Raw genomic sequence first — 25,369 nt, 5'->3', positions numbered from 1 at the left:
TTTAAGTTGTTGCGGTGTCACACTTTTCCTCACCCATATCAGTTGAATGTGGTCTGGCAATGGTGACAGTGATGGTGGATGGGCTATGGTGGATGTAGAGTTGAAGCTCTGGCTACAACAGCGTCTCTGTGCTCCATGTCAGGCAGGCATTCCGAGGCGCAAATAGCACCAACAGCTGCAGAGACCAATGACTGAATGGATTTATCAACCCCCTCCCTCCATCCCAAATACCTCCCCCTTCTTCCCTAATGTCCCTCTCTCTCCTCCCACTGCTAAATGCTAATTTTAAACCTGAGAGAAGCCATGGGACATGGAAGGAGGACAGGCCCTATACATGTCTATGGGACAGGCCACACACTGGGCAGTCTTTACCTGGGTAAATGGTGTATGGGTACAAACAAACAAACACACAAACAAACCCACACATATGTAATAGGTCTGATTTGCAACACACTAAGCACAAGTAGAACGAAACGAGGTCCCAGTAGCTTACACTAACTTTGCTAAGGATATCACCCCAGGTAAGTGACAGAAAAAAATATGTTGACATCATGAACAAACAAAATGTAATAATAAAAAAGCTCTGGATCACAATATACACACGTTATTCATTAGGAAAGAATTGTGTCTGGTTGGAAGTAAATAAGATCATATCTAGACACCCTAACTGTTAAGTGCTCCACCCTCATCACAGATGTAATGTTTCATAAATCATGATTCATGTTTCAGAATTCTGTTCAGTGCATCAGGTACTGTGCACAATTTTACAGATACATGGGTAAATGCAGTGGAAACAAAGGAATGTAGACTGAAGATGAGTCTATAGGTAACTAGGATAAGGTAGACTCAGCTCCCACCCGTATGTCCATCAATGTATCTTGTGAGTGCATGACTTTTGTTCCTTATTTGGTATCTAGGAAGTGATTGGAATTTGTAGTGCATTACCCCTGGAGGCTTTCTTTACAGCTTTTTGAAAGGGCATACTAACTTGACATATTAACATTTGATAAAATCCTGCTTACCCACTGCATGGCTCAGGTAATGGTTTTCTTTAAGTCTAGCCCCCATGAGGTACTGCTGCTACTTTGCAGCGCCCTAATAGTTAGGCCTAATGATTGTCTGATTAAATAAACATCCCGCAAAAAGGAGGAAAATCGTCATTTTAGATCGTCGATGAAACAAAACAAAAAAAACACTAATTTGGAGAGACGACGCGCGCTTCTGAACAAAGGCAGAGGATTGGGAGCTCGTTTAGGAGGCGGGATCTGCACAGCCCCCACTACTATAGCTTCGAGCGCCAGAGAACCTCTTCACGGGAAATTCTGAAACCCCTTAAGAAAGAAAAGACTGGCGGTGGCTGCAAGCTGTTTGGTCACCAACAAGACGCGAGGAGCTGAAAGGGATTGCCAAGATAAAGGAGAGAAGAAAGTTAAAGAGTGAAGAAAAATATAGGACTGTTGAGGAATTTATTTAAACAAGTGCGGTTTTACCCCTGTTCTGGTAAGTCCTCTTTAGGATACACTATCATGACTTCCGACTGAATGAATGGTGATTCTGCAAATACGCACACACACAGAGACACAGATACATGTAGATAATAGTTGCTGCTGTCTTGAATCATGTTCTTTTGATGACACGTGGTTTCCATAGCAAGTTCTGAAACATGCCTTATTTAGGAATACATTGAAACCAGCATTCGTAGACTATATATACATATAAATAATCTCCTAGGTTATATGTCTCTAGGGTGAAGCGCGTTCTTTATTATTGATGAGGATATGGTCGCCATACCATGGTGAGTCTCAACACAATGTTAATAGTAGACGCGCACAACAAATGTCACTTCCATGTGTTCCATTGCTGAAACATGTTCATCTGTCGGTTTCGTTTGTTTGGGAACCACGGAACCTAAAACGAAAAAAAGAACATCTCAGATTACCAATAGATGTTTCTTTTATTCGAGAGAGCGTTTATCCTATCTCTTGAGTGTCTTATTCTGTAACTGGAAAATTTAGGGCAGGGACACACAGAAGGGCTTCTCACTTCTTACTCATTACTAAGTCTGAACATTAGCCTAATGGTTTTACGCGTATCAACAGTAGTGAAAGATTGGCGACGATCTTTACCGAGTCAGTGATCGAATACAATACACATCACATGGTCGGGTTATGGTTTAAAAGCACCAGGACTAACTAAAGTCTGCACTCTCCAATCGGCACTCAACGTCGGTAGCCATATGTCAGTTTATGTCTATGAACTTCTGTTACATATTTGCTTCTAATCAAAGTTGACACTCGACCACGTGGAATGGTTTGAACAGCATTCATCACTCACGTTAGACTTTGTGATGGAATATGGTGGTCTACTGGTGATAGTTAAAAAATGAATTTCAGTACACCTTCTTGGCTTCCTTCCATCATTATCTGAGTAAACCTGGGCAAAGTCAAGTAATATAATTTGCGTTCACTCTGTAAGCATGGAGCGTAAGAACAAAATCACCATGGTAGGGCCTTTATTTTCTCCAGTGAGGCAACCAGTCGGTCTGCGGTGCCGGCTGTGTAAACCCGCTCCAAGCATCGGGCTGTTATAAAGTGATTATAGTGGAATTATATCTTAATGGCTCCTTGTGATGCCAGTTGGTCCCTGCTGCTGGGGTCAGTTTCTCTGGTGTTGAATGGACTGTATGTGACATAACTATGCTAATATATTTTAGAAAACATGTTAACATGTTCCGTTTATGGTTAACATGCTAACTGTTGACTGTCTTCAAATTCAGCAAATTGTTCCTCGCAGTCTGCTGGCAGTGCGTTCAGTTTTGGTAGCTGTCACAGTCCTCCTGGGCAGTGGTGTAGTGGTCCCTGGAGAAGTGGGTAAACTCTTAATTTTGCAATTTTTTTTTAAGCAGCCCAAACAGCATAGGGTAAACACCCTGTTTTGAGAAGTGGGTATACCCAATGCTGACGGAAAAATAAGTGGGTATACTCCATATACCTGCGTATACCCTGGACTACACCACTGCTCCTGGGTATGAAAAGGAGAAACAAACTCTGGTTAAGACCGAACCATAAACAATTAAGCCAATTAACACACATGCTTCAGTAGAATGGAAAGCAGGGCTGTATTTTATTTAGTCATTTTTTTATATATCAACAACTTTTTGCGTAACCGAATCATGGACTGCACCTTTAAACTGTATTCCTCAAGCAAACACTTTTCAGCCAGAGGGACAGATTGTCAGTGATGGGCGGGTCTAAAACCTGGGCAGGGTGGGAAATAAGGTGGTGGATTGGTCAGTTTGGCACACTGAGAGAATCCTCAACCTTGCCTGGTGAGATGGGTCCAATTGAGTTCTCTTTTCCAGCTGCAGTGGAGTATTTAACCCTGGCTTCCTTGGCTCTGTTGTAATCTAAAAGAGTTTACTCACCCGTATGTTAAATTATGTTATGTTTGCTGTGCGGTGTCTTGTTTTAAGAATTTCAGTGCCCAGTCTGACTCTGTTGTTCTGTGCATCTGACAATAAAAGACTTGGAACTTGGAATACATACTCAGTTCCTTGGCTCTCTGGTAATCTAAAAGAGTTAACTCTCTCACCCGTATTCCTATACTCTCTCCCTTGTGTTGAAAAACAATGTGGATATGTGCAGTTTGACCGATATTGTATGCAGGACACTCTGGGATTAGGTTTTAATCCCTGGAGCAAATTTTGAAAGTCTGCTGGGTGAGCGGCTGGTGTTTAAATGGTCTGATTGGCTCTCTTTTTTCAATTGTAAACTGTGGTGTTTGCTTTGTGTGTCTGCGTGTCACTATTGATCACACCTTTTTCTTAGATTAGCGATCATAAATTAGAAGAGCGTTCTAAATTTGCTAAATGCAATGTCAGCCAGAGCTGGCATTTACTTAATTGAAAAATCTTGGGTTTGGATGAGCACATCATCTAAAAACTATTGTGTAATTGTAATTAAACCGAAGCATATTAAACAGTTTATCCAAATGTATCACATTTGCTGTTTCTGTATAATTTTTTAATAGAATTGTTTTTGCCCCTTTGAATTATCAATATATGACATAGTAGCCAATAAATCTGTCCAGCACAATAAGCTCAAGTAATTAGCCCAAACCTCTTCCATCATTCCCTGACTGCAAGATATCACCATGGTCCCCTCTGAACGTGGCCAGCTGCCAAGGGACCATTTTATTGTGCTGTAGGGACGGAGCTCCCAGTGAAGGGTTTGGCAGGATGGGCTGCACAGAGGATCTCTGCCCTTTGGGGCGTGTCCTGTGAGCCTGTCAGGCACTCAGGTGGGTGGTGGGGCTGATGAGTCTTGGGAGATGAAGTGGGCTGCAGAGGGGGAGCCTGATTACGAGGTGTCCAGCCAGGCATGAAAACACATGGTTGCCAAGGCTGTTGCCAAGCACCAAGGCCATGGGAGCTGCAAGGTGTGAGAATCTATTAGAGGTGGGGGGGTGGGGGGTCAGTCTGACCTGCTGCATGAGGCCTTGTAGGGTAGGTGAGGAGCAGCCAGACCTCCCCACACACCCTCACTCCCCAATATTCTCCTCACCTCAGGTGACCGCGCCCTATTCTCACCTTTCCACGCATGAGAAAAGGGCAAGTGGCTACCGTTTCACAGTCGCTATGAAGCACCCTGGCATTTGCACACTGACAATGACATCAATTGATTTGTGTTGTAAAATCACTCTGGGACGTCCTTCATGGTTTTGTGAGGGTGAGTGGTCATATGAATGAGAAAAGGTGTTTGCATGGCATTAACCTTTGCCTATGCCCTCTCACGTGTAAGACACAGCTGATGTGGCTGAACCTCACTTGGTATTTCTAGACACATTTCTTGGCACGTGCTAGATGTGTCTTTGGCAATGCTACCTTCTGAAGGAATCTTAGTGATGAGATGAGTATGTTACGCATGTGGTATTTTTGATTGCATCTCAAGTTCAAGTGCTTCATTTGTCACATACACGAACATGTAGTCAACTGTAAAAAAGGGTCTACGCTCCACACTGTGCAAAAAGAAAAAGATAAAAAAGGAAACTTAGTGAGTTACTCAAAATTAGATAAATAGTCTCACTGCCTGTGGGTATGACGGCGGAGGCGTCTACCTGACGGCAATAGGGTGAAGAGGCTGGCATAGGTGTGTGAGTCATCCCAGATGACATTGCCCTCGACTCCACCCTCTTGTGGTAAATATCATACCGGAGGATTTGCAGTATGTGTCAATGTTGTTGAGCAGCAGGCCTAGAATGCACCCCTGGGGGGAACCTATGTTGAGGGTCAACGGCCCAGAGGTTACACCACCCTCCACCTGGGGGCGGTCAGTAATGAAGCTGAGCACCCAGTTGCACATTTGGGTGTTTATCCCCAGCGACCTCATCTTGACAACCAGGCGGAGGGGGACTATGGTATTGAATGCTGAACTGTAATCAATGAACAGCATCCTCACATACCCCCCCCCCCCCCTCCAATCCAGTTGGGTTAGAGTGGTGTGCAGAAGGTGGAAATGGCAGTGTCTCTGCTTCTGTTTGCTGTATAGGAAAACTGGAGGGGGTTGAACAATCTACTTGATAATGCAGTCCCATGTTAGATTACCTAGTTCTTTCAGCCCCGGGACAGGCTGAATTGGTTTGTAAGAGAATGAGAGCAACTTATATAATTACAGTGCATGAAATGCCCTGTATTTTTATTCCTAGGCTTCTTCTTCTTCTTCTTCTTCTTCTTCTTCTTCTTCTTCTTGTTACCTTTTTCTGCGATTAATTCAGCCCGAACCGCTTAACGTAGAAACTTCATTCAAACTTTGTCGCGTAGGTCTTGTAAAGGACACTTATGCTATGTATTTTTCACTTTTCTAAACTTTATACTTTTTAAGATATTAAATAAAAACTAATCTAAATTTTCCCATTGACTTACATTGGGCCATTATGACATCATAATAGGGTCTTTAAACTGGCTTGCACCTGTGCTTCACTGACAGCTGCACCAAATCAAAGGAACCTCTTCTCTGTCCCTCTCAATTTAACTGTAACTAGGAACATTAAGACACCTTCCATTCTCTACTTTTTTTTCTCTCCATCTCTCCATCTTTCTCTCTATCCCTCTCAGTCTACTTTCTCTCACACTCAATCTCTCTTCTTCACTCCATATTTATCTCCTTTTTTCAATATTTTCACTCTCTTTTTCTCTTCCACTGTTCTTTCCTTCTTCCACTCTTCTTTCCTTTCTTCTTTCCTTCTTCCACTCTTCTTTCCTTCTTTCACTTTTCTTTCCTTTCTTCACTCTCCTTTCTTCTTTCCTTCTTTCACTCTTCTTTCCTTCTTCAACTATTATTTCCTTCTTTCACTCTTCTTTCCTTTCTTCACTCTTGTTTCTTTTCTTCTTCCACTCTTCTTTCCTTTCTTCACTCTTCTTTCTTTTCTTCTTTCCTTCTTTCACTCTTCTTTCCTTCATCCTCTCTTCTCTCCTTTCTTCACTCTTCTTTCCTTTCTTCTTTCCTTATCCCACTCTTCTTTCCTTTCTTATTTCCTTCTTTCACTCTTCTTTCTTTTCTTCTTCCTTTCCTAACTTTTGCATTTCATGCACTGGTATTTCCTTCAGGAAATGCATTTTCTAGTTCTTGTTACCTTTTTCTGCGATTAATTCAGCCCGAACCGCTTAACGTAGAAACTTCATTCAAACTTTGTCGCATTGGTCTTGTAAAGGACACTTATGCTATGTATTTTTCACTTTTCTAAACTTTATACTTTTTAAGATATTAAATAAAAACGAATCGAAATTTTCCCATTGACTTACATTGGGCCATTATGACATCATAATAGGGTCTTTAACCTGTTACTGCAGTGGGATATTTCGCCTTAATTTGGAACGATTTGTACTTACACATAATAACACTCAATATCTGAAGTTGTACACATGATACAAAGATCATTCATATCTTAAATTGAAGAAGACAAATGGGCCAAGACATGCATTCACCTCCTGACTTTTATTTTCATCATTAAGTATCAATTTCAAAGCATCATACACAGAACAAAATGTCAAAAATGTAAAAAACGCCTTTCATTTTTATGTTTGACACTGTGTGGATGGTTTCAAGGGAAGAACATTCTGTCATGTTCTATATTTCCTGATTCAACATGTTCCTGAGAAACAAAGTACAAATTTTGGAGCAGATATCTAAAAATGTCCAGGTGTTGCACAGCAATATCTAAATGGTGCATTCAGGCGTCTCCAAGTGTCCAAAACCTCTCCAAGCTCTCCAAAAGCATTAAAAAAAATGTTCTCATTGTATATCATTGTTTTTTTTCGTTGTACAGACATACATAACTCCATTTTAGACTAATATTATAATTTCTTTTGAAATTGGATTGTGTCACTGTTGGAGGCTGTGCAGCTGGTAGTAGTGGTGGTGGCGACGGGGGTGGTGGTGGGGGTGAGGGTGATGCTGGAGCTGGAGCTGGAGCTGGAGCTGGAGCTGGAGCTGGGGCTGGGTCACTGCAAGATAAAAACGTTGGACAATATAAATATTTTGACTGGGTCATGCCTTACAATTGAATTTTGCTTCATGTTATTTACTAAGCTAATGCACAAATATGTAAAATGTAAACATATGTAAAAAAACCACCATAGTCAAGCTGAAGTGTGATAATAACATAGGCATTATGCATTTAGCAGATGTAAATAAAACATTTCTATGCGTTTTGAGGCAAGAAGCAGGTTGTGCTATGTTAGTATGTTGTAGCCTACATTGCAGCTACGTAAATACAGCAGCAGCATGCTAACCAATATCCATTACTAGCAAACTACATACCACAATGATAACAAAAACTAGAAAATGCATTTCCTGAAGGAAATACCAGTGCATGAAATGCAAAAGTTAAGAAAGAACGAATAAAAGAAAAGAAAAGTGAAAGAAGGAAGGAAGAAAGGAAAAAACAGTAAAAGAAGGAAAGAAGAGTGAAGAAAGGAAAGAAGAGTGGAAGAAAGGAAAGAAGAGTGGAAGAAAGAAAGAAGAGTGGAAGAAGGGAAGAAGAAAGGAAAGAAGAGTGAAGAAAGGAAATTAGAGTGGAAGAAGGAAAGAAGAAAGGAAAGAAGAGTGGAAGAAGGAAAGAAAAGTGGAAGAAGGAAAGAAGAGTGAAGAAAGAGAAGAAGAGTGGAAGAAGGGAAGAAGAGCCGAAGAAGATAAGAAGAAAAGAAGAAAAGAAAGAAGTGTTAAAAGAAAGAAAGAAGAAAAAAGAAAAGGATAAGAAGAAGGGAAGAAGAAAGGAAAGAAGAGTGGAAGAAGGAAAGAAGAAAGTAAAGAAGAGTAGAAAGAAGGAAAGAAGAGAGGAAGAAACAAAGTAAGGAAAGAAGAGTGAACAAGAGTGGCTCTGAATAAAGACAGTAAAGAGAGAGTGAAAATATTGAAAGAAGGAGAAAAAAAGAGTGAAGCAGAGAGATGGAGTGTGAGAGAAAGTAGAGTGAGAGTGATAGAGAGAAAGAAGGAGAGAGAGAAAAAAAAGTAGAGTATGGAAGGTGTCTATTAATATTCCTAGTTATACAGTTGAATGGAGAGGTACAGAAAGAAGAGGACCCTTGGAGGCTTGCCGCAGGTGTCAGTGAAGCACAGGTGCAAGCCAGTTTAATTACCCTATTATGATGTCATAATGGCCCAATGTAAGTCAATGGGAAAATTTAGATTCGTTTTTCTTTAATAACTTAAAAAGTATAAAGTTTAGAAAAGTGAAAAATACATAGCATAAGTGTCCTTTACAAGACCTACGCGACAAAGTTTGAATGAAGTTCTACGTTAAGCGGTTTGAGCTGAATTAATCGCAGAAAAAGGTAAGAAGAATAAGAAGAAGAAGAAAATGCCTAGGAATAACAATACAGGGCATTTCATGCACTGTAATAAAGCACTAAACAGAATAAGGCATATGCATAGCTTACTGGTATGCACTGAAAAGTAGTTGGTTTAAATTACTTACGCATCGAGGATGGCATCGATTCCATTCACTCTTCCACTGAGTCCATGCTAGCATGCTAGTCCATGCTGAGTCCATGCTAGCATCCTAGTCCATGCTTAGTCCACTGGCTTCCCCGAAAATCATCAAAAATCATCCCATGTATTTCACTCATCTTAAATCCTCGTCTTGCCATGATGGATGAGTACAAGGGAGACAAATTGCAGCTAAAAATATGCACAAACAAGCCCTCAGGATCGTGTGGACCAAACCACTTGCTGTGCGCATTTGAAGGTAAACAAAATGGCCCATTTACGCACCGGGAGCGCAGCTGAGACTCTTGAGTTACGCTTTCAAAAATCTAAACTCCAGGACTGAGCAATCAGGGCAAATGACCTACCTACTTTTTTGGTAGAAGCTCTATTATTCGGTAAAACAGGTGTCAATCACTACTGAGAAGTCTTACAAGAAGTGTAAAGTGATATGATAGGACATGCCTGAGCAGCTTCATTATTGAGAGCTGATGCCATTGGTGGTAATGCCTGTCACTCATGACAAACATGTGTTTAACAGCCAATAAAATCCAAAGATTCTGAAAGAGGGGGTCTTAAGCTTTGTAACGATATATAACATCACGTGATAACTTCGTGTAGTGTTGTCAGGAAGAGAGTGAGGAGATCGTCATCAGAAACATACAAGAAAGTGAAAGTTTTTTCTCAATGTCGTGAGCAAGTGAATAAACAACTTTATGGACATAACCATGCAGTTCAAGTCTGTTTTTTTTAGATGTTTTGAAGGTAAATGAATGTTCTATAACGTTATTTAAGGTACGGATAATGCAGAAACACATTTAAATGGCTTAGTTATGGGAGGAGGCTGCTCCATATGTAAAAAATGAGGATGTCATGGTGTGTTTAAAATTGTATTTATTTGTAACGGATGCATGTAGACAACTGAAAATCGGTTTACACATAGTTGGATTACCACAAAAAAATATTAAATGGGAGTTTGAATCATATTTTCAGAAATAGAATTTTCAGGATTTGTTTTGGCGATTTATCCAGTACGGGCCCGCCCCCGGGTCCATTAGGGGGCGTTAAAGCAGTAACAGGTTAAACTGGCTTGCACCTGTGCTTCACTGACAGCTGCGCCAAATCAAAGGAACCTCTTCTCTGTCCCTCTCAATTTAACTGTAACTAGGAACATTAAGACACCTTCCATTCTCTACTTTTTTTCTCTCCATCTCTCCATCTTTCTCTCTATCCCTCTCAGTCTACTTTCTCTCACACTCAATCTCTCTTCTTCACTCCATTTTTATCTCCTTTTTTCAATATTTTCACTCTCTTTTTCTCTTTCACTCTTCTTTCCTTCTTCCACTCATCTTTCCTTCTTCCACTCTTCTTTCCTTCTTTCACTTTTCTTTCCTTTCTTCACTCTCCTTTCTTCTTTCCTTCTTTCACTCTTCTTTCCTTTTCTTCTTTCCTTCTTCAACTATTATTTCCTTCTTTCACTCTTCTTTCCTTTCTTCACTCTTCTTTCTTTTCTTCTTCCACTCTTCTTTCTTTTCTTCACTCTTCTTTCTTTTCTTCTTCCACTCTTCTTTCCTTTCTTCACTCTTCTTTCTTTTCTTCTTTCCTTCTTTCACTCTTCTTTCCTTCATCCTCTCTTCTCTCCTTTCTTCACTCTTCTATCCTTTATTCTTTCCTTCTTCCACTCTTCTTTCCTTTCTTCTTTCCTTCTTTTACTCTTTTTTCTTTTCTTCTTCCTTTCCTAACTTTTGCATTTCATGCACTGGTATTTCCTTCAGGAAATGCATTTTCTAGTTCTCTATCTGTAGCTCAGGGAATTTGATTTCCCCCCTGATCTCTTGGGCTTCTTGTGGTTCATCGGAATGGAATAGAACATGTTAATGGAGTTAAGCAGCTGTTCTGCCATCTAAATCAGTTTTTTCTATATCTGTTGACTGTGGATCCACAGAATTTGCTGTGGTTGGCCCCTGCCGTAACACACCACAATTTCAAAACTCTACTGAGATATCATTGGTATTTTAAGTGGGTATTCTCTGAAGTCATAGCCGAAGTATGGGCTCACTTTGGAGTCTGTCAACATAATGCTATTTTGTAATTTCAGTTTCAGTCACAAAGGTTTATTTTCTCAAAACTTGATTTTCTGTTAATATGGTATCTTAAACATTTTCTCTGGTTTAGCTGCATCACATTTAACAAATGACCCCCTATTTTAAAGATAATGAACTGTAGATATAGAATATCCAACTGGACTGATTTTGTCGTGTCATGGCTCATCTCTGGAATGTTTATTTAGTGTTTTAGTGTAGAAGGGTGAAGTTCTGGCATGCTCAAGGCGTTATACACTCCACATGTTGTGTCATTTCTCTCTGCCTACCTCAATGGCATTACGTAGTACTTGTCTCCTCTGACGTGGAGTGAACTGACCTTTGAACTCAATTGAGGACATTTTGTTGCGGTATTACTCTATTTGATTAACTGGTTAATTCTAGAAAGCCAAGAGCGTGTGCAATGTTTGTGGAACTCCTATGTACCACCGCGCCTCCAAATTTGTCGATATTGCGGAGTAATCCTGTTTAGTTTTTGGGGGAAAAGGAGGGATGGGAAAGACCGGTGACAAAGTTCAGGTCTCTTGGGTATGAACAAGGGCTTTAACAGAACAGCAGGTGACTGAGCTAAAAGCTTAATCTGAGCACAGACAGCGCATGCTGAGACAAAGATGTGGACGTCAGACTGATGAATGTGGAAGCTGCAGACTGAAGAATACTCATTTACGCTTAGCACCAGGATGACAGGACCACCATGAGGAGTGACCTCACTGCTGGACCTGAGAGTGGACAGATATAAGGGACAAACAAGCGGTACATGGGACACTGACTGGGTTCTGCATCATCTTGTTGAGCAGTGAGAACCAAGGATTCAATGTCCCATTGCACTGCACCAAAGACACAGTGAGCTGGGAGGACATTGAGTTTCTCAGGACTTTCCAGAGAGGGTAAGACATGAACAGTTTCCCTGACGAATACTGGGCATCTCCCGGACAACTTCTTCCCCGTGCTCTCCGTCATCTAGTCTGAGAATGTGGAGAAGAGGTTACAGAATGGCAACTTGGCCTTTCAGACAGCTGTGCCCCACTTTCTGAGCCAGAAAGGAGTGACAGGGTGTTAAATACATCTGATCCTGATTGGCAAGGAACCAATATAGCATCTACTGTCCTACCAATGGTGTTCAACTTGTTCTGATGTCTTCTGACTGCTCCATGTGCTCCAGGACAGTTTTCCACTGACTGAGCTCTGCTGGGTCCATTATGGCCAGATACAAGGAGAAATACCCATTCGTAGACCAGCACGGTTCAGAGTGACTTTCTTAAATTGATCAGCAAGGTAATAACTCCAAAACAGCAAGCAGTCTTTTAAACACAGTATCAGACAAAAGGTCAAAAATCCAAGAGGCAGTCCAAGTCCAAGGCAGATCCAAGGCAATAATACAAAAACAGATATCCAGAAGGGCAAAGTCAAAAACCAGGCAAGGTCATACACAGGAATTTCACACAAATCACAGAAAACAAACTTGCATGATCTGGCAGAGAATAGGCAGAAACACAAGACATACATACACAACCAATTAACAGGAAGGCAGACAGTAGGTGGAGAAACAGTGAGGCACAGGTATGAGTATTAATGACCAAAATGTGGACAGCAAGAAAAAAGCACATGGCAAAAGGTAAATAAACACAAACACATGGTCATGGTTTCGTGGATGTGGCTGCTGAAAGTGACTGAAGCTTGAACAGCCAATTAACTGAAGCTGAATAGAAAAAGAGCGCTATGTGGCTACTTTTAAATATAATCACAGGGACGTTCTACCCGAGAGTTGTTTTGGAGGTCAGGGATTTGAGCAGTGACCCAGAAATCAACTTTTCCACAGACACCTGTAAGGGTATGGCTAAAGTGATGATATTGCATTTTAGATGTGGTTTGTTATCTCCTGTGGTATTCACTGCGTTAATAGACAGTTGTTCCATCAATGCAAAGTCAGTATGGCATCCTAGATCAAGAGCTTGCCTAAGACATAGAAAAACATGACAAGGTCACAAAAGGCAAGCTCATTTAGAAATGAGTATTATTATTATTATATGGATTCCTTACAGTTTTATAATTGTTACACTGAACCAAGGCTCTTATTTCTAGAAAGATTCATTTGTTCCAATATTAGATTTTTTTAGGTATGGTAAAGTAGGGATGTGTAGTTTTCCCTGTTTTTAATAGGAATTAATCACATGTTGTTGGGTTCTGATCCTTAAATTGGAGCAAAGAATTTTGGTTTAGCTGCTGTCCATCAAAACAGGGCATTAGGAAGTTGGAACGGAAGCGACATGGAGCTATCAGCAACCAAGGCAGGGGTGAATATAATCAATCAAATGTTGTGAAACTTTATGAGAACTGGGGAGACATTTCTGGAGGTGTTGTAAAATAACTTCAAACCAGTCAAAGAGCATAACTCAATATATAGGCAATGAAGGAGGACAAATCCTCAAATCCAAAAACTGAGTAATGAAGCTGGTAGCTTGCACCTGGTCATCTCCACCTGTTCCTCTGACACATAGTCTCTGCCACGCCTGGAACCACAAGGAGACTGTTGAGAAGAAGTGTAACCTGCAGGCTTACTTTCATCCATTATTCAGGTTCTGGCCTGCTAGTATTCAGTTCACTCTGAAACCAACTTCATCACAACCTTTCCTTGTGAACTTAAGTATAGTTTTCAGAACATGGTCAGCCAGATGGAGGTTTCTGTGAACAAGGAGAGCTTGGGTTACAGGATCAGATAACACGTGATCATCAAAGTTTGATCATCAACACTCCATCGATCATATTTTTTGTGTTTCTGGCCTTAGACTAAGAATAAGTAGTTCTTAGATAAAAATAGTAACGTTTGTTTGCTTGTTGCAATATATTGTATGTTCAGATCGGGGTGCCTACTCGCCACTGATATGAGGGTTAAGAGGGCCAACCATTTTTGTTTGTGATGGATTTGGGTGCAGTTCAATTAACAAATTGATAGTTTTAAGAAGCCATGAGCACTTATCCCAGATGTTTAAGTCTTGTTTGCTTCAGAGACTAGCTGGACTTTAGAATGATGACCAGATTCAGAATAGACATATCAAGTGAAGTTTCTTGTCACTGCTATTATGAGGAATTACAGTCCACATTTGTGTTGTTGGAAGCGTAATTCTAAATCCCATGCATTTCGGCGGGAGGCAATCCAGTGTGACGTAGACCACTGTTTTGGGGCGGAAGTTGGGGGAAGTTTATTCCTATGCAAATGAGGAGCGTTTTCCCCCAGCAGCGGCCAATCAGATTGTTTGGTGTTGTCTCTGACAGTTTGAAAATTGTAGGACTGTGGCGTCGTTTGGTCGTTTAATTTGCTTAATAGAAAGGCTCAGATGGCCTTGTAAGTGCTTGTTGGTGTTCCTGTTATGTTATATATTTAATCCTGGGCTTATTTGAACGGAATAACAGTTTTGATATAAGGACAAGTAACTACATGGCCTACTAACTGGCTAGCCTGCTAACTAGCTCACTTCTCCAGTCTGTTATGCTATTTCCACACGCTACACTGTGCCCACTCAAAGTGTTGGAAGCGTTTGGTGACCCTGTCATGGGTTTGCGCCGTTAGGCTACTTCCAAATGCTGTTCCAGCACATCTTCCCTTGTTGAGTCTAAACGGTTTACACACTTCAATGCATTTAAAAACCCAAATCTTGTATTTAATTCAGATGAGCAGATGAAGGAATCTAACATCCTAGAAATGATTAAATATAGATAAATTCATGATCCGAACACCACTATCACTGACACCCAACACTGACCTACAATAATGTGTGAGACACATCTAAATAAACTAGATTAAATGTTCATTCCCTAGTTTAATCTGAGAATCGAGTGAGCCAATTTTCTAAACTGAACCTATATCAATTCTGTAATTCTGCTCTGGAAGCTTTTAGTTTTTTTATGGAAGCCGGGTAGCTATCGATGTATGACATGATCAGAACAAAAGTTGAATTGGTCATTGGTGTTATAACTGTTTGTTGGACTACCATCAATCGATAAATTTAGACTATTTTGTCTAGCTAACACAATAAGACTAGGCTAGTTTGAAGTCAAGCACAATGCTAATGTTAGCTAACGATCTAGCTGTACAGTGCAATGCAAATTTAGAATAGCTGCATATGTGTTTTGCTCATATCATGTTCCTGTAACTTTGAACTCCTATTGACATTTACACAGCTTGTATTCCTGGCTCAGTATGAAAGGATATTTGTGCCTCAGCTTCAACCCCTTTATTGGTACAAATTCTGCTTATCCATTTTCTCCCCACAGTGTGTGAGCTAGTGTTTGGCGTAGGAACCCCATAAATTGAAGAGACATGTCAGCCAATAACAATATTTTCACATATTCCTGTAAACCCTCTCTGATTGGTCTTGCCTCTGTGCATTGAAGATAAACACTCCATTCATTGACGATACAAAATAACAACACAGCTGTCTCCTTTTACTGACAGTTCAGTTCAGTTAGCTAGTGAGAAGGGACATACTCTGATCCAATCAAGCCAGTCTTAATCAGGGAGGTTCTGGTGCGAGCTCCGGCACAAATTAAGCCCTGCAAGAGACACAATTAACATTTCCATGATGTATGAAAGGGTGCTTACTCTGATTTATGAGTGAATGTAAATCCATAATATTGTGATGCTACCAGCTTGTAGTTGTGTCCACTTCTTAAACTCACTTTTTCCCCTTCATCTGTCACTCATTGACTTCTCAATGACCCTGACTCTCTGCTGGAGGCGTGGACTCTCCATGATTTATAGTGCTGGCCAAAGCTGCTGTCTAAAGTAGCGGCTATATTTATATTCATAAACATAAAAATAAATGGCAGATGTCATGGCATCAGAATTAGACTTAGGCTTTGGCAATGAGACAAATCTTTCAAAGGGGTTCCACAACACAGCAGAAAACAAACCATAGGTCAAGCACAGTAGCAGCCAAATACTATGTTCTCCAGTACCATTTTGAGGCACTCTAGCTCATATAGGCGACACCAGGACTTCCAGGGTGTTTGAGTTAGAGCTTTAATATAAATGAGGCAAATGGAGAAGTATGAACATTGATCTGAGAGATTAGCCCATTTTCACCCAAATATGTTTACAAGGGAATGTTTATTGGTTTTTACTTTAAAAAAGCCAGGGTTATTCATTCAAAGTTCAACCAGGCTGAGTCAGAATAAGGGGGCAAAAATGCACTTTTACTGAACTATTTGCCAATATCTAAGCTATAGTGACTTGTTCTCAGCTTCCAGTTCTTCCAATAATCTATGTTCTGTTTCATTCAGATCTTTAGCATTTACTTCAGTCCTTTATACAATCACCTAGGCCCTTATTGGGGTTCCAATACCACCAGTTGTTTGCTATAGGGAGGCACGTGTTAGGAAACTGATGTATGGTCACTTTCCCATACATACAGTCCTTTGATGTGTGTATCAGGATATCTGGAATTTCGCATTGGTGGAAAATCTGAGAAGAATGGTGTTGCAACATTTGGCATTGATGCAATAGCTGAACTGCTGGGAACATCTCTGAAAGGGCTTTGGACTTGTGCCTGGATATTGATGTCATCACTAGAGTCAGTGAAGCAGACACGTTAGAAGTAGATGTTAGTGACATACCATATAAGGGCTCATCTTTGAGTCACTGTTTTCTTTCATGTGATGATGAAGGCCACTCCACCCTGCACGACAAGCTCCTCCACATTGGCAGCACTAATGGGTCCCGGCCCCTGAAGTAGAAAGAGTGAGGCCCAGCACTGCCTGCCACCTGGAGCCCCTCTGAGGCTCTGGGCTCTGGCTTTATGTAATGAGCACAAACAGTGTCAGGACGTACTATTCTTGCACGGCGTGATCTTTGTCTCATCGAACTGGCAAATGGCAAAAGTGCCTCTGTAGACACACTAGATAAAGATGCACTGTATTTGAACTGAATTGAGATTAGAAAGAATTTCAAAAAACTCACTGGCAAAAAGCTTAACTGAAAATAGTGATGGAAGGTGAAGGCATAAGTGGGTGGGCCAGACTGTGACTGTAATCAAGAAGATAGAATTGATCCTGTGTCTGAATTAGTCAAGAAATTAATTCTATTAAACTCTTTATTGTGGTTCATTGTTCTGTTTTGTCTGGAGAGAGGACTTTTCTGTGAATAGCAGAAACCAATACAGAGTGAACTCTGACACACATATACACACACAAACAAAACTATTTGCATACCTTAATGAAACAATTTTGTTACACCAAATGCCAATAAGATTGGTCTGACCCATTTCTAGGATCACACAGGATTGTGGGAGAACTACGGTGTCCAGCATGGAACCTGCCCAATCAGAGATGAGCATCATTCCCAATGGGAAAGGTCATGACCTGGCTGAAGACATGTGCGTACCAATGAAGACCATGCTTGAGGAGGAGCAGTAAGAACTAACCTCTTTGCTCTACTGTCACCCTATCTCTTGATAATCAATGCTGTCCTTTTTACTCTTTCACAAACATGATTATTTCTTCACACAACTGGAGTCAGCCACCAGGCACTCTTATGCGAGTGACTTGACAGCATAGACATGTGGCTGGAGATATAGTAAGACTCCTGTGATGTAACTAAATTCTGGATCTGCCAGAATGGAAATCAAAACCCAAATCAGGAATGACAATAGAACAAAGATGCTTGGAGTGTTGAACTCTGAAGTGTGAGTATGGGTGGTAGCAGTAATGGCACTTGTTATGTGTCTGTCTGTCTGTCTGTCTGTCTGTCTGTCTGTCTGTGTGTGTGCTTGTGCGTGCGTGCGTGTGTGCGCGCGTGTGTGTGTGTATGGCATATTGGGCTGTAGTGCTGCCAGCTTGCATGGAACAACAGACCCTCTTGAAACTCTGGATGTGTTTCCATAAATACAGATGCACCTTGCTCTGACCTGAGAGTTAACCATAAATATTTATCAGTTATCAACCTAAACAAGATGAAAGGATTTCGTGTTTGTATGTGTGGACGTATAGAGTTAATGATCTGCAAAATGTCGCAAGCTCGTCACAGTGTTTTCATTATTAGGCGTGAAAGGGACAGATTCATTAAGTTAGTCACATCCGTCCAATCACATTATACTGGACGACCTCATATTTTACCTTTGTTTATCATTAGGGATGCACCGATATCACTTTTTTACAAACCGATACGAGTACGAGTATTTTTATTTCTGTACTTGCCGATACCGAGTACCGATACCGATACTTCCAAGATTTGATTTCCATGAAAGATTTTATTTTATCCTCTGCAGGTTATGTCAAGCCTATAGTACAACATTAACAGAAGGCTATCCCAAGCCAAAAATAAAGAGCTTTCTGGTTTAAACCAAAAAAAAAAAGAGTCAATATCATCACATTAGACAAAATTTGCATATAGACAGATGGCAATTTAATTTGCTGCATAGTTAACAACACAGTCTGCTTAACAAAAAGTGAACAGAACTATCCTGGATGATAAGAACATGAGCACAGTTCAGTTACAAAAGGATCAACAACTCTCTTCCTCCCCTTCTCTCTCTCTCTCTCTCTCTGTCTGTGTGCGTGCGCGTTTTTGACTTTTGAAAGACGTCAGTAAAGATTGGTTGCTTGGTCTCTTAAGCCACTGGCATGAGTGAACTTTGTGTGCTTAGCACTATGGTGCGTCTTCAGATGTTTAATCAAATTGCTTGTGTCAAACGAAGTACTTTCCTTTCCCCCCTTCAACACTGTAACAGTGCAGATCTTACACTGTGCCTTACTCCTTTCATCATTTATCTTAAAATGAGTCAAAATCGCCGTTCAGGCAGCACAACGGTATAGCGATTTCTTACTAGAGTTTAATGTTGACAATGAACTGGGCTACGTTCTTGCAGCCAAATTGACACTTGCCTGAAGTTTGACTGTGTTAGGGAAGTTGTTTGCAACCTAGCCAACATAGCTATCACAATAACATTGCAAAGAAGTTAACGCAAAAGCACTTAATATTAGCATCAGGCGGAAAAACGGAAAAAAAAACGTAATACTAGCATCAATGTCCAAGAGTGTTAAAACAACCTTGCTAACATCGCTAACGGGATGTCTTGCTAGCGGCTACTTGCTAGCGGGTGTTTATGACAAACTAACAAGATTCCTGAAACACAAGACAAGACAGACGTCCTCTTTTACCCTCACATGTCCTCCTTTCGAGACCTAAATGCGTCCGGGTAAAAGAGGACAAAACAAATACATTCCCGTCCCCGTTGTAGCTGCCAAATGTGAGGACCCTGCCTGATGTGAGTCCGCCGCTGCCTGATGCGAGTCCGCATGCGCAAACACAAACGGTTTACGGCAGAAGGCTCAGGAGCAAACTATCCAAGAAGTGCATTCTCATACATGTTTTAATATCAACGTATCTGGCTTCTCTTAACGCATAATGTAGGTTTATTTAACGTAGTGTTTTATAATTTTGTCAACGGTTTACAGCATAAGGCTCAAGTTGTATTACTGTTACTAGTAGGCTAATGAATGCACTGCTTAACTAATAATTCAATAAACATGAAGCTTAACATCATAAACCTTGGTGGATTTCAAACGTAAACAAATGCGCTTGTCATTCCACTTCATGCTGTAGCCTACACCACCAGCATTACCTGAACCTGGCTCGTTGTACTACAATAGTGTCGCAAAGTTTGCGCATGCGGACTCACATCAGGCAGGTCCTCACATTTGGCAGCTACACCCGTCAATCAACCGTAGCAAATGGCAATAATATGTTATAGGCGCAGCGTCGCTAAAGACAGTAGGCTAGCCCCTACACTTTGCCTATGTAACAGCAGTTCTAAGTTAACTGCAAAACATAAAATAGCCGAAGATAGCACTTACCTTTACTGGAGGTCGTACGTGTTAAGTTTAAAATCTCTAGCGAAACCGCTAGCTTACGCAAGCCACCTCCACACATCATATCCAAGCTGTTATTGAATTCATTTAAACTGCAAGTTCAACCTCAACTTATCTGTCTGCAATACCGCTCTCGGCCTCTATGCAACTCGCCGCTCTCACACCTGGCAGGCATAGACAGTAGAGGAGAAGATAACACACGCGTTAAGACGCAACACTGGGTATCGGTTTTTGGTAGGCCTATCGGTAATTTAAAACGAGTACGAGTACGAGTATTTTAACGAAGTATCGACCCGATACCCGATACTGGTATCGGTATCGGTGCATCCCTATTTATCATTATACTTATTTACTTTTTGTTAATCAGGCCTACACGTTTTGTCTGTCCATTTCAATCTAGAGCAGTGTTTAAATCACTTTTAAATTCGGCTTTCAAGGAGTCGGGGGAGAAGGGGTTTCATATGAATTTACATATTCATACGCTAAAGGGTGATTGGAAAGGTTTTTCCTATATGGATTTGTTTGACACCAGGAAGTGTTAAAATGCTAACACTAAAAACGACATATTTCCAGTCGACTTGCATACTCAATTAATTGCATCGCGACAAAATGTTTTTTCCCCTCCGTCAGTAGGTTACATGAGAACTGAATCCTCCAATTTTGAAAGCAAAGACCATTCAATATTCAAAACAGCACTGGACACATTCCAGCCAGCCACCCAAGAGTAGCACCTATGAAACTTTTGGATCACTTGAAAAAGTTGCTGGACTGACCTGTTTTACCATTTTAATGGAGTGGCCTTGACTGTGATTGTGATGCTTGTCTCACTAACTGCGTGTCTGCTTCGTCTTTGTGTTCCTATTGCCATGATGGATCGACTCTCTCCCCTTTCCTCCCCGCCACCCTCAGAAATGGTACTCATAACAGCAGGTATGTGAACAGCATGGATATTACGCAACACAATACACCTGAAGCTAACAGCTCGTCAGTGTGAGGCTGGCATGGTAGTTTTTAATGGATGCCCCTGAGCTCAGTGTTTCAGTGCAGTTAGGAGAGACAGACTGGTGGTGTGCTAACTAGCTGTTTTTTTTCCTCCTGCAGATTTGATGACCCAGAGGGAGCCACGGCAGAGAGCGAGGAGTTCCTGCCCAACAGTGAGGGCAAGAAGCCTGCACGCTTCACTGACGTAAGTGTGATATTGTGTGTGGGATAGAGGAAGACTTTCTCTCTATCTCCCCCTCTGTGTGTGTGGCTGTGTGTGGCCAGATGTGTCTATGTCCATGTGTGTGTGTTTATCTTTAAGTGTATGTGTGTGTGTGTGTGTGTGTGTGTGTGTGTGTGTGTGAGAGTGTGTATGTATGTGTGTGCATGCTGAGAAAATGACCGCAAATTGTCAATATGAGGTCATATAGGTTTTGTTTACTGCATTGTGGTTTCCCATGTTCCCCTGCTCTGTTGAAATGACAAACTGTTTCTTTCTCCAAGCATGTGGCCCAGGTTAGTTATACTTCACGGCTCTAATGTCTCTTTCCTCATGTTTGACAGTTTGAAGGGAAGACCTCGTTCGGCATGTCTGTGTTCAATCTGGGCAACGCCATCATGGGAAGTGGCATTCTTGGACTGGCATACGCCATGGCAAACACTGGCATCCTGCTGTTTCTGTAAGCCATTTTTCAAATATCAATCTATGTCCATTGATCATCTCATTACAGTTTGTCTACCATGAGATACCCCAGGCCCCAATTTCATTGTTCATGTATCATGTGGAGGACTTGATGGAGGACTGAGCAAGTCTCAGGTCAGGCCATGGGAGCGGAGGAGAAAGTGACTTTGTTACTGTGAGGATGATTATTGGATTTGCTGTGTTGTGCTCTTGCTTTAATTTACTCATTTATGTACGGAATCCTCTCCAAAGTAAACCATGCTGGTAGACTTGATCGCTATCTGCTTTGCATGAAAATATGCAAAGTGTAGCACTGAAACTACTTTTTATTGTTGTGAGGCAGATATCTGTTTGGATGTATAAATGTGCTGCACAGATACTCCATTTACAGCCTCGTTGGGCTTGGTTTATAGCCTGACGATGTCATACTCATAATTCTAGTCAGAATATGAGTCTGAAACTGAACCATTGGGCTGTGATTATGGGGCGTGTTTAAACGAACCAGGAAAGAAAATTCCTCTTCGCTGAATTGGATACCTAGAACCAATCAGAGCAACGTAGTATTACCATCTGATAGATTAAACTTTTACCTGATCCCGTAGGAAGGACGGCAAAAACATCTTTTCAATCGACAAATGCCTTGATCGCGTTTCTCTGTTCCTCTTTCAAAATGAATGCGCTGTCAATATCTGTTGAGATATGCCTGCTCACGTTACTTAATTAGCACTCAAGGCTAGAAGCTACCATTTGTTTCAATGTTTTTTTTGTCTACGCGTTAGCATAACCTATCAATAATGGTCTAGAGTGCTTCAGTTAAGACCTATAATCCTTGGCAACATTCTTGTTGCACATACACAACTAACCGAGTCAATGTAGACATAAAAAAAGTCGTGTAGATAGCTTAAATCATATAAAATATGTCCCACTAAGCTCCCGAGACGGCGCCATCTTTGTTCGATGTATATTCTATCTATCCTAATCAACTCAAGCGTTGGTTGGTCATCTGTCCATCAATGTATAAAGCCCGCCCTTTCAATTTGATTGTTCAGATCACTTTTCTGAGACGTTTAATCTCTCCCAACTAGCTCAATTCCAGACTGAATCTCCCAGACCAAAAATTTTGTGGGCGGAGTTCAGGCTGGTATCCAGGCTACTTGGTTTAAGTACATTTGTGGTTTAGGAATCTGCTTCAATGAACAGATTGACTTTCACGTTGTGTCAGTTTGTGTGACTACCATGAAATAGGTAACCGTAACTAATTTTGACTTAATGTTTGAAGAATTATTCTATCGCATGCGCTCAGAAACCCATCAACCACACTCACTAAGTTGTTTGATAATGTTTCTGTCATGTCACTGTGTTGGGATCAGGTTAAGGAGTGTTAAGCCAACATTCAAGAGAATGTCACAAAAGGACTGAATGTAATATTCTCATTCAACATTCATAAGTCATACTTTTCCATATGTTCAAGGATGTCAATGTCTTTACAGAGCATCAGCGAAGAACTCAGTCCCTACAACACAATGTAGAATTAATTCATATGTCTGCCGATGTTGACAGTCCGGCAATGCAGAAAGAAGATGTTTCAAAGTCCCATGATTCAGCAAACCACTAGACATTATAGAGAGCCCTAATCCTCAAACAGACAGATTATGGTACACAGTCAGCTCCACTGGAGAGGCCTGCCTGCCTGTAGGAAATAAGAACCCGGAAACTGAGAGTTAAGACAGCCTCCTGACCCAGCACACGTTCCTCTGATATCTGGGAATGCGGCGACCTTGTGCGCCCTGGGGCTCTGGGCAGGTGTTGGACAGGGTGGACATGCGTTCACTGCCACATAAAACCACCCATCTTACTGCCTACAGACTCCAACACCCAACCCCCAGAGTTTTCCATGTGCCAACCCCTCCCTCCCTGTGCCCCTGCACTCCACACAAATACATCCACACAGGAAAGGCCAGAACTCTGAATGACTCTGCCCACAAATAACCAGGTCCACTTACACAGCCAATCATTCAATTCTCCTCCCTCTTTCCCAACCAAACATAGGATATGGTGAAACAGTAAAAAAAATTCTATCCACTTTTCCATGACGTAGATGGTGGAAAACATCACAAGGTTATGGAAAGATGTGAAGGAAACTTCATAAGGACAACTACGTGGCGAAGAGAATCCGATAGTGACGGTGTTGTTATTGATGTGTGTCATGTCGGTACTTTGTTTTCGTGAATGGTGCGCCACTTTGAATGTTGCTGCAGCAAGGAATTGTGGGACAGCATTATCTCCTTTCCATTTGTAAAGGATGGTCTGGTGTACCCTATGCTAAAGATAAGAAAGGAATCACTGCAGTACCTTACCTTAGCATATAGAATTTGACCAGCTCTTATCATGGCTTCCACTTAGATACTTTTAGGTAATTTCACTCGGTTAGGAACCTTCCTAAGCAAAAAAACTTTTTGACCTAACTAAAGCACCTTTTCTCAGCATTTAGAGATTTTGACCAGCTCTTATCATGACTGCCACTTAGACACTCCCAGGTAATTTCACATTGGAACCTTCCTATGAAAAAATCTGACTGCAGTCAGTTGTTTGGTCTGGTCTTGTACCCCTTGTTGAGCCTGAGCTGAGGTCTGGTACGTGACAGGGGACAGCAATGCCAAGAGCAGGCACATAGGCTGTGGGGGAAGGGCTGTAAGTTCTGAAGGCTCCGGTTCCTCCAAAACCAAAGATGATCTTCTAAAGATAGGTGCTCCACCTACCATGTCCTTTTCTCCATGTGAATGACACAAGATTCATTCATAATTCTGATTATCAAGGCCTCGTTTTTAACTTGTTCCTTTTTTTCTCTATGAGTCTTTCCAAGATGATCTCCTGTATAAGTGGAACTATTTGAAAAAAGCAACGTATTTCCCAGGAGTGTGCTACAGGTGCTTCTCTTATGAAATCACAGGGAGCTGTTATAAAATTATTTAACCCATTTATCTGAACTGGCACTGTCATGTTCAAGGGTTTATAAACCGCTGTTGAAGATGGCAGAAGCTGAGTGACTAGTATCTGTCACTCTGAATATGTCATGCCCCAGCATTATACAAGAACTGCATTAAAATTTAAAGGCATAATATGCAGGATTCCCTTGGAGCTCCCCCTAAAGGTTTTTACTAGTATTAACGTTTACTCCAGTGTCGTAAAAACACATTCACTTGTATACCGGTGAGTGGAATCAGTGAAGACGTGATCAGAAAACAGCGAATATGTCAACCGAGGTAAGAATATTCAAAGATTTTACAGAAATATGACTGCAGAGTTTTATTCATTGTGATATCGGAGATGAATGCTAATTCAACCAAAAGAATGACAACATTTAGTTTAGAAGAAATACCGATCGTGTTTTGAGCCTACAATGTTTTCTAAGTGTTTGAATGTGGAGTCGCCTACGTGCGATCTAATACAATATTGTAACACCAAAATTCTACAAATTCAGAATTTACATTAGAAAGTGTAATGACATTGGAACGTGTATTTATTATAAGCTAGCCAGAAAGCAGGTCGAACTACTTCCGCCCGAGCGGCGGGCATCGCCAAGAAAGTTACATAGCGTAGTAATTTGAGTACAGCCCCCGGTGGCAGTGAAGGAGGCGGAAATCGCCCTATTAAAAGTCATTGTAGCGACACAATTTTTTTCAAGCTGTTATTTTAAGGTACAATTGTTACATACGGTACCTTTAAAATGGCTGATTTGCCCCTTGATACTTCCAGCC

General features: G+C 41.1%; 1 protein-coding gene and 1 long non-coding RNA gene across 5 annotated transcripts in view; one reads left to right on the top strand and one right to left on the bottom strand.

Annotated features, from left to right (window-relative positions):
- The first annotated feature begins 1,320 nt into the window (after positions 1 to 1,320).
- The window catches only part of slc38a3b (solute carrier family 38 member 3b), a 39,189-nt gene continuing 15,140 nt past the window's right edge, over positions 1,321 to 25,369 (top strand). The window contains exons 1-5 of one of the 3 annotated variants that reach the window (XM_080846409.1): positions 1,321 to 1,500; positions 17,350 to 17,454; positions 20,858 to 20,878; positions 21,050 to 21,134; positions 21,494 to 21,609. In XM_080846409.1, coding sequence (XP_080702535.1) covers positions 17,387 to 17,454; positions 20,858 to 20,878; positions 21,050 to 21,134; positions 21,494 to 21,609 — 290 coding nt within the window. In that variant the 5' untranslated portion in view covers positions 1,321 to 1,500; positions 17,350 to 17,386. Of the gene's footprint in view, positions 1,501 to 17,349; positions 17,491 to 20,857; positions 20,879 to 21,049; positions 21,135 to 21,493; positions 21,610 to 25,369 lie in introns of all 3 variants that reach the window. The other 2 variants (XM_080846408.1, XM_080846410.1) reach the window with 2 other exon arrangements.
- Positions 7,064 to 16,808, bottom strand: LOC308370845. 2 transcript variants are annotated; one of them, XR_013968786.1, is made up of 3 exons: positions 15,728 to 16,808; positions 15,570 to 15,634; positions 7,064 to 13,765 (listed from the first exon to the last, which is right to left on the bottom strand). It is a non-coding gene; the product is annotated as an uncharacterized lncRNA (long non-coding RNA). The 2 variants fall into 2 exon arrangements; XR_013968787.1 differs by having other exon boundaries at positions 15,761 to 15,832.

This window comes from Sprattus sprattus (assembly GCF_963457725.1).
Source record: "Sprattus sprattus genome assembly, chromosome: 10".
Taxonomy (NCBI): Eukaryota; Metazoa; Chordata; class Actinopteri; order Clupeiformes; family Clupeidae; genus Sprattus; species Sprattus sprattus.
Note: the sequence above shows the minus strand (reverse complement) of the source record. Positions and strands in the feature narration are given on the sequence as shown.